This window comes from Halyomorpha halys, unplaced genomic scaffold, assembly GCF_000696795.3.
Source record: "Halyomorpha halys isolate HHAL.00 unplaced genomic scaffold, Hhal_1.1 Scaffold43.1, whole genome shotgun sequence".
Taxonomy (NCBI): Eukaryota; Metazoa; Arthropoda; class Insecta; order Hemiptera; family Pentatomidae; genus Halyomorpha; species Halyomorpha halys.
In genome coordinates this window covers 354,138-367,636 of record NW_027106553.1, presented here as the reverse complement: position 1 = coordinate 367,636, position 13,499 = coordinate 354,138, and the positions used below count along the sequence as shown (strand labels likewise).

The window sequence follows — 13,499 nt, the reverse complement described above, 5'->3', positions numbered from 1 at the left end:
TAAATAAATATGAGAATTTTTATTTTTTAATTATATATATTATAGAGTCTTAATCTCAGGGCGGGTTTCTAGGCAATCAGAAACAGACAATTTTACTATTAAAACTTAATTAAATTAATGTCTCTTTTACAAATGTATTTAAATTTAGGTATAACAAAACTAACCAATTTCATAGAATCTTCTTTTGATGATTTTCTCAACAAACTAACACTGACTGTTGCCAATCTTTCAGTAAAAAAACACTAATGAAACAAAACCTTGGTCCTCTAAAAATTTTACTATAACCATTTATATATAAAAATCAACTATTGATTAAAAAAGAGGACATTATAATATATATGCACACGGTCAATCAACGATATTCCAATAAAATAAAAATTGTTCAATATATCACAATATATTCCCAGGAAGCATAAAGCATCTAATGTACATCGAAGTTGTAGAAAAAAAAATGTGTGAATAGATAAAAATGCCATCCCAGTTAAGGATAATCAACAGAATAGAATCAATCGATTGAAAGCTTACGAACAAGAATATTCTAATTACCTGAAGTTGACTTGAGAGGTAATGTAAAAGAAGATTTGATTTTTTGTTGCGGCTTAACTTCAGGCGGTTTGTCAGCTGTTTCAATCTTGTTGTTTCCATTGATGTTCCCATTCTGAGTTTTTCCAACTTGACAAAAATAAATAAATGAAAAATCTGTATAAAATAATATTGAAAACTATCTATTATGTATAAGACAGAAGTACATCATTACTTAAATATGTAACTATTCTCTATATAAAATAATAAAAGTGCTAATTATGAAATAAATAAATGTTGTATCACAGCAATTACACTCATTAAATATAAACAATCTTTTTTTTTTTTTTTTTGTCAAAACATAATTCTTTTTCTTTTCAAGAATGTATACACTTTTTGTTACATTTTTATTATGTCATCCGAACAATGTTTTGGGCTCTTATGTTCATTATCAAGTTCTTACTATTAATTTGGGGACATATTTTATTTTACTTGAAACAATTTTTTGTATATTCCAAACTATTTTTCTTTTTGATTAGTGCTGTTTCCCAGATTTTTTTTTCTTTAAAATAATGAATTTTGCCTTATGCCTATCTATATATTCAAATTCAGTGCACTGATCCCTGAATTATTGGGTATAAATTCCTGAATAGAAAAAATAATAAAATTTTAATTGCACTTACTGTTTAAACTTTTTGGCAGATGTTTTTCTTCTTTCAATACTTCAAACTGTTTCATGATTCGGGATTCTGAAAGGGAAACAGAAGCTGGAAGTCCATCGTGTTTAAATATAGGATACTTTGGATCACATATGGTGTTATAATATGGCCTAGGGCTCCTAGGCTTAGGTGGAGAGTCGCACCACTCGGAATTAACCTGCGGAAGGCCGATGCTATAATATCTAAAACAAAGACAAATGAGAAATTTAGTTGTATCATGATCATGCGTCATGAATTCTTATATTCTCCTTCTAAGCAGTTATTATTTTAATATTTACTAATTACTTCTTTATTATATATAACTTTGTATTTTATTTCTTTCATTCTAATATTTTACTTACATATTACATTAATTACATATATTTTCTTTCTCATAAAATTGTTTTTTCCCTCATAACTTTAATTTTAAATAATTTATACATATATTTACTACCAACATTTTCTCTTTCATATTGATATTTCTTTATTCCTTTTGGCTAATAATATAACTTTATTTTTTATTTCTTTAATCCTGTTATTTTATTTACATATCTAATTATTTACATATAAATTTTATTTCTCCCTTTTTTCGTCACTTTATTTTAAATAATTTTCATTTCAAATATATATTTACAAACTTGACTTTCAGATGTATTTTATTTTTTGTTCTCTCCTCTTTCTTAATTTAAATATTATTTTTCTCATACAGGCTTTATCTTCTTATAATACTTGGACTTTAAATGTCTTTCAACATTATTTTGTAACAATAATATAAGTCATTTACTTATTTTCTAATCATTCTGTAATTCCTTTTATTCATTATGGTTGTTATCTTATTTTTTGTTCTTAACCCAGATGAAGTATTGAAATTCTGGCCAAAAATTAATTACTGACAGATGATTTAAAAAACGTAATTGCTGGTCTGTTGCAAGGAGCCACCAACCAATGAACTCCACACTGACCAATAATCTTTAAATATTATAATACAAAATATAAAATGTACGTGGATTTTCAAAAAAAACTAACTATATGTAAAAATATGTTAGTAAACGTAGCATTAACACAGAATATCTTTAAAATAAAATCTGCTAACTTAGCTAAAAGTATAAATTACCTAATAGGAATCTTTCTGGTAGATATGTCATCTGGGGTTAATGCTGGTCGAATTTTAATAGATGATTCGGGTATAATAAAGTTATTAGGAACTATTGCCTCAATTCTAGCAAGATGTCTTGCTTTAACAGCGTCACGGACAACATCAGGGATGTCGGTTTGATCTCTTGTTTCAAGGTTTTCATTTCCTTCTTCCTCAAGCACGGTGAAGATGCGAGAAACATCTCTTTTCATACCACACATTGAAACAAAGGATTCAGGAGGCTTCACACAACTATTCTAACAAAAAAATAAAATAAAAACATTATTTAAATATGTATAATAAGGGAAAAAATATATATTAGTATAAATAAAACACAATAAATGCAATAAAATTAAAAGAATGGAAATAATAAACGTAATATAGTGAAGAAAATAAAATATACAATATTGAATAGAGCTACAACGGTGTTCCAAATTTATATATATGTAATAATTCATATATTTGGTTTTATTATATAAATAAAATTTATTAATTTACTTAATTTGATTCAATTTTGTAATTTTATTTTTATTACTATATTATATTTATCATATCCATTCTTTTAATTCTACTGCAGTTCATCTATAAAAACATTGTTCTGAATATAGAATAAAACAGGAAAATACACAATAAATTAATTTAATGAGTTGAAGTGAATTACGCTTCCAGCTGAGCTGAAAACAACAAACGCTGGGTAAGATAGCAAATACATAAAAGGTTAAAGCTGAAAACAAACCGCAATAGGAAATTTTATTTTTTGCAGGATTAATTTTTTGGTTCTGGCTCCTGGACTACTTAGCATATAACCAATGAAATCACAATTAGTGAATAATATAAAAAAAGTCATATGATAAGAAACTAAGTAAAAAAGTGACTTCATTATAAAATATACAATTCTTGATTAAAAAACATTTTCAGAGGGAATAACTTTTAAAGAGATACCTGAAAAGTAGTCAATTTTGAGATATAACACTCCTCATACAAGGGTAGAATATGATCTATCAACCAATAAAAAAACAACAACATAAAATATTAATATTTTTTTAACCTTATTTACGTTCTGACTTTGAGAATTTTGTAGTTCTTTCCTCCAATTGCTCACGTCCTTCAAAGCGTCCAGTAGTTCATGATTTTCTTCCCGCAGCCTCTTAATTTCAGCTGATGGGACATACACTTTAATAAGTTGCACTCCAAATGGAAGGTGAAAAGAAGTTACCACTGTTTCAGCCGGAAGCTATAAAAAAAAAAAATAAAATAATAATTAATAAATACAAATACCAAAATAAAATGTAAATAACTTACAAATATTATGATGTTGAGGTGAAAAGAGACTTCCTTTAGAAGATTATTAATACTCTATATTTACTTGTACAACGTTCCGAGCTGTTTCCTCATCTTATCATCTTATAGTACTATCATTTCTTAAGTTAAATATATCCATTTCCAATTCGAAATTTTGTCTTCATAGTTACATAATTAAAAACTCATATTGCTTGTAAGATGGTTGTTAAAGCCACCTCAATTAGGTTAGTCTTTTTGAAGGAAATCTTTAAAGGACAAAAAAGAAACAAACTGGTTCGGATTTAAACATTGATTTGGCCAACAATAGAAAACGTATAATATAAAATAAAGCAAAAGAGTTAAAATAAAATAATAAATATAATCAAAATAAAAGCCTTTTCCTTTTAGACAAAATAAAAGTAGCAAAACTAATTATGAAATGAAGGAAACTATAGGAAATAAAATACTGGATATAAAATACTAGGAATGGAGATACTAGGAATTAAGGAAGATACTTGGAAATAAAATACTGGATGACAACTCCGAATGGTTGGAGACAAGATGGGATGGTCCTGAAGAAAGGATGCACCACTCCGATAGGTCAGAGGAAGATATTTATGTATGATATGCTGTGTAAGTTATTGCTTTATAGTTATAAATACCACTACAACTCTTTGCAAATTGGTCAGAAGTTGGTGGTTCCACGCCTATACTGGCTCTTTAATACATTCCTTAGTTAAATTAATTACCACAATTGTATTCATAAATGCAGAGGACTGTATTATATATTTATCACAATCAACGTCCAAGATATACAAAAACTAAAATGGCCAGACTGGCTCTTAATGAGGGCAGGCAGGGTCTGGTTGTTGTAATGATCGAAATGTATTTAAACCAAAGATCAACTAATACGCAGACAGGGCCTGGTGCTATAACACTTGTTCACAATTAACAATAAAAGTGTCCAAACAAACACATAACATACGCAGACAGGGCTGGTAATGAATTATACTAGGCGACTAATCAGAAAAACTGATTTAAAATATAGATCGTCGATTAAGCGATGCCTTAGCAACTGTTTACCAACCCTTTGCAACTGTTTCTCTTACTCTTAAATATTATAATTCAAAATATAAATACATCTGTTTTTCTACAATAAGCTTCGAAAGAAAATAATACAAATAAAAATAAAATGTAAGAAGATGGTCAGAGTTAATAAGAAAAAAATAAAATGTAATTAAATTAAATACTATTTACAAAATAATTACAGAACACGATGGTAACAATTGTATCGTGTAATATTTTTTAAATATATAGCTAAAAGGAAATGGATATATTAGTACTAGAAGATGAGAGAGACTCCTCTCCTCCCTCCTCCCCCCCCCCCCGAAACTTCACACAAGTAAAGTGATGATGTTCTAAAGGAAATATTTTATCTCAACAACTTAATATACAAAGAACAAACACTTCCAACTTCCAAGGAAATAAAATGGAGAATAAATACCTTAATTCTATAAGGGTCGGTCACCACCAGCTGCTTCGTGAAGGCTTTATTCAACTGAGTTGCTACAACTCTGAAAAAAATAAATCAAGGAAAACTAAATAACAGAAATTTAAGTAAATTGGCACTTTAAACAATCTACAATAAAACTATTGAGTATGATATGGCCAGTTATTGGCACTTTACACAATCTACAATAAAACTATTGAGTACAATATGGGCAGTTATTTTACAGCAAAAATAATCAATAAATTAATAAAATAGTTGTTGGTATAACATAATTTATTCATTAATTTGTTATTCAAAGTCAATTAACATAATTTTATATATTATCAACATCACACCAATAAAATAATCCTATCAAAATTCCAGATGAGCACTAGTTATTAAAATAGTTTTTGTTATATTTAAATAGTTACATTTAAAGATTTTAAAAATGTCCAATTTTGTTCTTTTATACTTTCTATTAATTTTAATAATAATAATATGATATATTTATTCTAGGACTAGTCCCTTTAGAATAATATTGCAGGTATCGGGTAAGAAGCATTCATAGAGTACGACACAGAATTAAAAAAAATAAAAATAAACTTATAGAACATAAATATAGCTAAAATAATAAATTGTAGAAGATAAGATAAATAAACACACAACAATATTTAACAGAATAAGTAAAATAAAAAAAGAAAAGAAAAGACATAAAACAAAACCAGATATCATCACATAAATGATAGTGTGACTAACTTCTAATAATACAAATGAAAAACAATCAAACACAAATGAACTAAAAATAATTAACAAAAAGGAACAATTATTGTTTGTAAACATAGTTTAAAGAGTGAAATAAAATAATAAATAAATAAGCCCAACAAATAAATAAATAAATCCTCTAACAAAACATAAATCTCAATATACATTCTAATAATAATAAAAGAAAAGATATATAAGTACCTACTGACTCTATGTGGATATTGAAAACATCTAATAATATTCATGTTAAATTTCATCTATTTTTCTATCAATTTACAATTTTTGTGAAGCTTTCAACTGTCATTCTTCGGGAATCGAATGGACAATAGCTGATTAAAGATATAGGATTTGAAGGTTGGAAGAGAAATAGAGCGACAAATGAAAGACAGAATTTTTATTGGGGATAATTTGCATAATTTTTGATTTTGTGAATTTTAATAAATCCTTAAATGGTGGTTAAAAGTCATTTTTTGGTGATTTGTAATGGAAATTTTGCTATTTATTTTGTGAAGCTTTCAATTGTCATTCTTCAGGAATCGAATGGACAATAGCTGATTAAAGATATAGGATTTGAAGGTTGGAAGAGAAATAGAGCGACAAGTTGTCCAAATTTCTGAACAGATGGGAATCTGACAGAGATAAGTCTGGCAAATAAAGCAGATATGGTAGGGGTGGTAGGGCTTTGTAACACAGCTCGTTTAATTTCTTCACTGTCTGCAATGAAGCATGAGGTCTGTTTAGTGTCGTGTAACAGTATAGGTCCCTTCCGGTTAACCAATGCAGGTCGTTTTCGGACAAGTTTTTGATGCATTATGTTAATATTGCTGCAGTAAGATGTGGATGTGATGGTATCACATTGACCACCACACAGAAACCAATAATTTTCTGGATACAAATTTGATTTTAGCATATGTCTCGGTCTTTCGTCAATATATAAACACTGACCTGACAGACGCCTATTGTAATATACCGTCCGCTTTCCATCACAGGTGATTATCCTTTTGAGAAAACTCATTTTTTAGCCAAGTAAGCAATAAAATGAAAGCCTCATCAAGTTCATGAGGTAACCATAGATCTACCTCTTTTACTTTACCAATGGTCTTTAACTATCAAGAAACTATCGATACACTCGTATTCAGTTTTACTGCAAGTCCTTCAACTGTTTGAGAAGTTTTGTTCCACAGTAAGTCTGTTCATAAGTTCATCATCGTCAATTGCTTGTGGAGCTGTTATAGTTATAATATATAAATTTTATTTTTTTAAATAAATGACAAAATTTCGATTAGAAATTACAGAAGAATTACCTGTAAACAATCATTTAAGGATTTAATAAAAATAAAACAATTAAAAAAAAAAAATGAATTTAAGAATATTGTTGTGATAATAAAGTTAAATTGATTTATAATTTTAAAACTTTTAATATTAACGTGAAGAGTGACAAAATAGGGTAATTTTGACCAGGGCTGAACAGCCTGCAATTTTTTTTAAATTATTGATGTGAATTTAAATTTGTATTTAAGATTGTGCTCGAGGATTGCCGAATTGGCCGAAATGTTGGACTTTTAAAGAAATAAAGAGTGTTTTGAGACTTAAATTGGATACAATTTAATTTATTTAAACGATAATAACCAGTCTCAAGAAAGTGAAAAGATTATTAATATTTATAAAAATTTTGTTTTTTAAATAAATGACAAAATTCTATTGAAAATTACAGAAGAATTACCTGTAAACAATCATTTGAGGAGTTAATGAAAATAAAACAATTAATGCACAAAATTAATAGTAAAGAAGAAAAAATTAGAACATTTTTTAAAACTTTAAATGTAACTAATTAAATATAATAAAAACTTAATGTTAATATATTGAAATGTTTTAGAATTAGCCACTGAAGATGGGCAGGCCTTAATTCATTTCATTATATATTCATTCATTATTATCCTGTCTGAAATTTCTACAAGATTAGGATTAGTTTATTCATGTTAATTTGATAAAATAAAGAATTGATATTGAGAAAGCAATTTATTTTCCCAGCTAGAAAAATATAATATAATATAATGAGTCTTGTTAATTATAAACAAATATTTTATAATTCATACTTATTCTGATAGAGTAGCACACCGCCAAGAACACCATGAATTTCTTGAAAGCCTTGTAAAGTTTGTCTTGCTTCCAAGTAAAGTGTACTTGTGCTCTATAAATTGAAAAATATACCTACTTATTATTATAAATATAAGGCTAAAAAATTATATCATCAAGACAATATTACAGTAAATATAATTATAACAAATAAAAAAAAAGTATACCTTAGGTATTTTTAATACTGGTATATTTCCAAATGTGTTAGTAGCATATTGCAATATGGGTAAGTATACTTGAAGTAGTTCAGCTAATTTATCCGAAATATCTTCATCTATTGACGATTCTTGTAAATTTTCAATACTGTAATGGAACAACCTTAATAACTTATATAAAATGCTTGCACGTGTTTCCAACACTAAATCTGGAATGTTTCTATCAGTCCCCACACACTGTAAAGTAAATACATTATTTAGAATCAGTAAGATAAATTTCGTATGGTGTACTTTATGCTACAACTTATTAGTAATTTAGTTTAATAATAAGAAAAAAGTTTCATTGGTTTCCTAAATTTACATCAGCGACTGCATATTGTAGAAAATCAAATAAAATGAAAAAAATTAATTTTTGGGACAAAAGTCCTTATGAACAATTAATTGTTGTTGATCTGACATTAGAAACATTTTTCTGGTTTAAAGATTTACAATTTTTCCAAAAGCCCACTTTTAGAATTTAGTTACCACACCACTTAAAGCAAAGCAGTGAATTAGTAATGAATGAAAGGAATAAATATGGTAAATAGAAAAGACCTGATGACTGACAAATAGACAAGGGGAGAGAATCTCAAAAATGAGGTACCACGAATGATAAAGAATTCAGAGAAATAAATGGTTCTATAAGAGGGTACATAATAAGTCAAAAGGTTGATATCTTGAATTTAATAACAATTAAGGGAGAATAAAAGAATAGAGAGAAGACATACAGGATGTAGAAAGGCTTTTTGGTTTTAAATATATGGAAAAGAAAAACACAAAGGAGATATCACCATCGAAAAGTAGAATAAATCTACTTTAACTCCAGGATTCAATTCCAACAGGAGACGAGCAAAGATCATTCTTATCAGGGAACTTATCAAATAACCACTCTTACCGATGTCACTATTTCCAAGCATTTTTCATATGCCTGGTGATTAGAACTTATAGATTAAGAGTTCCCTTATTCAAATCCCTTATTTTCAGTCCCCTACTCTTCTTCAATTAGGATAATTATATTATTACATGCATGCAGACATTATCAGTAAAGATTTGAAGTAGTTTTTTCTATTATAATATTACCTTTTAAGTAAATATTTTGGTGTTATTTTTATTTTATATTATTTTACTATATACATAAACTTTACCATTAAAAGATTCTTTTTTAAATATCAATTGACTACAAATCTTTTTAATTAAGTAGAAAAATAACACCAAAAATTGAATATTTTAGACTTTATATTGTTCCAAAATTATTAAGCTTTGTTTTTTTTTAATTATTATTCCCAGAAAAGTTCGTACAATAGGTTGAGAACATATTACCTTTACAAGGTACTTTCTCATACTTATAAACTAATTAATATATGTAAAACACTCAGTAAAAAAAAAAAACTGAAAACAGTATGCCTTCAATAAAAAGTCCTTAAATACTTATTTGGGCACTGCGAAGTGTACATTTCAGGTCTATACTCTTCCAACAAACTGAGGAGAGAAATTCCTTTCCGCCAACATAGGCAAAGTTCACAGCTTAATACTGTCGTAACCCCACCATGTAAATAGCATTTATGCAAAATAAAAGTACAATATATTATTATTAAGTTTATAGTAAATATGGCTACAGTTCTGGCCTATATAAAATTTATTCATGAATTATTTCAAAGGGACTACCCTCCCAGAATAATAAAGTTATTTTTCAATTTATGTATGAAGTCGAAGTGAAGCTGCTAAAAATTGCATGAGTTATATTAGAATATAACTCATCATTATTCTACAGCTCTAAGAATCAAAACGTTGGACCAGGAAGAATGCAAGTGGATCTTAAGCTTTCAACTGCAGAAATATGGTGCCAAGAAAGTAGCATAGAGTACTGTCAAATTAAAGCAGTCTCAACTCCTAACTGTAACCCTAAGTGAGCACCAATAACTTTGTAGTTACACACTCGCTGCAAGATTTTTGATAAGATTGTTATGTATAAATATCTTTCAAGGAAAAAAAAAATTAAATGTTTCTTGAATCAAACAGTCAGATACATCATAGAATTGAACAATAAGAAGCATCTTAAATCAAAAATAATGATGTGCCATATTACTAATGGGCAATAAATAAAGGATAATTAAAACCACTAATATGGAGATCCCAGGACAGATGAATATTACAAAATAACCGAACAAAGGAAGTACCAAAGAGACTTCTATCATAGATTATGTAATGATATATGAAGCTTAAAAACCATTATGTAATCACATTAGTCTCCATCACAATAAATAATTTAGTAAATGGTAAATGAGGTCTGTTTAAAGACTGTTCTTAAAGACCATTTGGGGAAAGCAAATAATTTGAAGAACAAAAAAGTTCTGAGAGAGAAACAAATTACAAAACTATGAAGTAATAAATCTTCTTAGGGTCAGTTTATTGGTAAACCACCCAGATTTAATAAAAATCATAAAACAATAATTGTCAATAAGAAAATTAATAAAACATCAATATAATTACAGAATGTTCATTGAACATTGGTGATAAACTGACATAAGAAAACTGTAAGTTTAGTTACTATAATCTGAAAATAACTGATAGATTCGTATCATTATCATGTACATTTGTTTTTCATAATTGTAAAGCAAGTATAAATAGATTAATAGTAAATTAAAATGGCATACCAAAGCATATCTGCCCAACTTTTTCAATGCGAACTTTCCACTTTGTAGTGAGATTATGCTCGGCAAAGAGAAGGATGATGCACAAAATTGTGTCACACCCATTAACTGACTACATAGAGCATGTCGTTGCTCGTTATTGACCCAAGTCGGATAAAAATAAATTATTGCATCTTGAGGATCATCTTCTTCCTTCTTACAACATTCACAATCATATATAAAAACTATCAATAATTCCCTGTACAAAAGAAGAACACTTCAAATTAAAATACAATTAATCAAAATTAAATTAAAATTCAAAAAATAATAAATAAATTTATTATTTATATATAAATTGAAAGAAAACATATTTAAAATTCATTTAGTTCTTTAAGCTTAATCTTACTTGGCCATCACAAAAATATTTAATAGTATTTGTAAGATCCCATTTAAGTCAAAGAAACACCGGATTACATAAGAGAGAAGACATCATATTAGTTTGTTTAGAAGAGGTTGCAAAACTCTTATCCCTGATACCTCAATATTTACCACTATCTTCATCTTATCCTATTCAGGGATGAGTTTTTTTAAAAAGATTTTAATTTCCTCCTTTTGGAGAAATAATAAAAAATAAATAAAATTTAGTAATTGTTCACGTTTGTATTGGATAAAAAACATGAAACTTGAAGGAATATAAAACTAAACGATTAAATCTTAAATCCATACAAATCTTTTACTAGGGATATTAGTTTCCTGTAGTGTTTTAATAATGAAAATTAAATATTAGTGGGAATTATTAAAGTTGTTAGATATGTGAAACATTCCGAAAGGGTTTTCCAGAATTGCAAAAGCGCATGATCAGTTTGAAAGCGGTTTGGCCGCAGTCGATAGACACATTAGTTCAGCGTGCACGATTCGCCAAGCCGGTACCCTCTGTCATGTTTTGTGAATGTTTCGTGAAAGTATAACATTCGGACATTTCAGAATCAAAAGATAGTCGATAGAAACGACAATATTATCTCTTATTGTAAATGTTTTGATTACTACACGTATCAATATGCCAATACAACCAGAGGAGAGGTCTTCGTTTCGTAGTAGAAAATACAGAAATGTGATAATCTTTTGGTTTTTAGGCTTAGCGAACAATTATGGCTATGTAGTTATGCTAAGCGCAGCCCATGATATCCTCGCCGACTTCAATCACGAAGATGTTTCGTCGAACAAAACGTATGTAAGGGAGTGCAACACCATGAGTACCGGCATAATTCTTCTAGCCGATATAATGCCTTCCATATTAGTTAAAATTGCTTCACCATTTATGCCTTTATGCATCTACCTGAGGATGGCAGTAACTATTGGACTCGCAATTGTTGGATTCGTTTTAGTGGCCATCAGATTAAAAAAGTGGGTAATAATATTGGGTGTCGTTTGCACGTCTTTGTCTTCTGGTCTTGGCGAATCATCCCTCCTGTCTTATATTGTCTTCTTTAAGACAAAAAATGTGATTTCTACTTGGTCTTCTGGTACGGGAGGAGCCGGCATTGTGGGTTCTGTCAGTTATGCAGCACTTACTACATTAGGCTTAGAACCTGTCAAAACTCTTCTAGCCATGCTCATAATACCAGTTATTGAAGCCATATTGTTTTTTATTTGTTTAGACCATCCAAAAATTAATAATAACGACAACGCTTTGGAAAGTTTACAAAAAAGTGACACAAATGTTCCCGTGGAAGCAGATATATTGGGTTTCCGTGACAAATTAAGACTCATACCTCGTTTATTAGTGACATACATGGCACCGTTCGGTCTAGTATACCTTTTTGAATATTTCATCAACCAAGGATTGTTTGAACTTTTATATTTTCCACAATCGAAACTCTCTCATTCTGAACAGTACAGATGGTACAGTGTCTTGTACCAGATAGGAGTGTTCGCTTCTAGATCATCCATGAATCTCATCAACATTAACAATATATGGTTCATTGCACTGTTGCAGTTTTTGAATGTTGTATTTTGTTTATTTGAAGTTTTTTACGGTTTTGTAACCTATTTACCACTTTTAATGCTTGTGATATTTTGGGAAGGGATATTAGGCGGTGCATCTTATGTGAATACTTATCGCCGAATTAACAACGAAGTGGCACCAGAAGCGAGGCAGTTCAGTATGGCTATGAATACCTTCGCTGACGCAGTTATGATAACTTGCGCTGGCCTTATTGCCTATCCCGTTCATAATGTTATATGCACTTTCCCTTCTCCTTACAAATAATGTTCCTTTATTATTTTAATTTTTTACAATGTACTTAAACATAATACTTGTTTTTTAATGAATGATTCAATTTGGAAAAAAAAAATTGCATTTCAAAAGAAATCATTTATAAAAAAAACTGATCTCTTTGATGCACTTATATTGAATTAACATGTCCAAGACTGTGTTTATATAAATGTTGTGAATATATTTTTAAAGTTCAAATGATTTATAAATAAATATTTTTTAAACTTTTAAATATTCTAGTTGTATTCCTTATTTCTTACACTTGTCCTCTATATTTGGATATATATTATTTTGTGATCTCTAGCAAATTGTAAATCAAAAGGCACAAACAATTTTTTTATTTCACTTTATGGATAAAAAAATGAAATCAATAGATT

At 28.5% G+C, this 13,499-nt stretch overlaps 2 protein-coding genes across 2 annotated transcripts in view; one reads left to right on the top strand and one right to left on the bottom strand.

Annotated features, from left to right (window-relative positions):
• Window positions 1-11,378, bottom strand: part of HPS4 (Hermansky-Pudlak syndrome 4 protein) — a 16,981-nt gene extending 5,603 nt beyond the window's left edge. The window contains exons 1-9 of the mRNA XM_014433269.2: window positions 11,254-11,378; window positions 10,872-11,106; window positions 8,191-8,415; window positions 7,984-8,078; window positions 5,141-5,210; window positions 3,404-3,589; window positions 2,335-2,612; window positions 1,206-1,423; window positions 547-672 (exon numbers count right to left, since the gene is read on the bottom strand). Coding sequence (XP_014288755.1) covers window positions 547-672; window positions 1,206-1,423; window positions 2,335-2,612; window positions 3,404-3,589; window positions 5,141-5,210; window positions 7,984-8,078; window positions 8,191-8,415; window positions 10,872-11,106; window positions 11,254-11,261 — 1,441 coding nt within the window. The 5' untranslated portion in view covers window positions 11,262-11,378. The remainder of the gene's footprint in view (window positions 1-546; window positions 673-1,205; window positions 1,424-2,334; window positions 2,613-3,403; window positions 3,590-5,140; window positions 5,211-7,983; window positions 8,079-8,190; window positions 8,416-10,871; window positions 11,107-11,253) is intronic.
• Window positions 11,379-11,904: 526 nt separating this feature from the next.
• LOC136795175 (battenin-like) lies at window positions 11,905-13,116 on the top strand. The gene has a single exon (XM_067044923.1). The coding sequence runs from the start codon at window positions 11,905-11,907 to the stop codon at window positions 13,114-13,116; it is 1,212 nt and encodes a 403-aa protein (XP_066901024.1).
• Window positions 13,117-13,499: the final 383 nt, after the last annotated feature.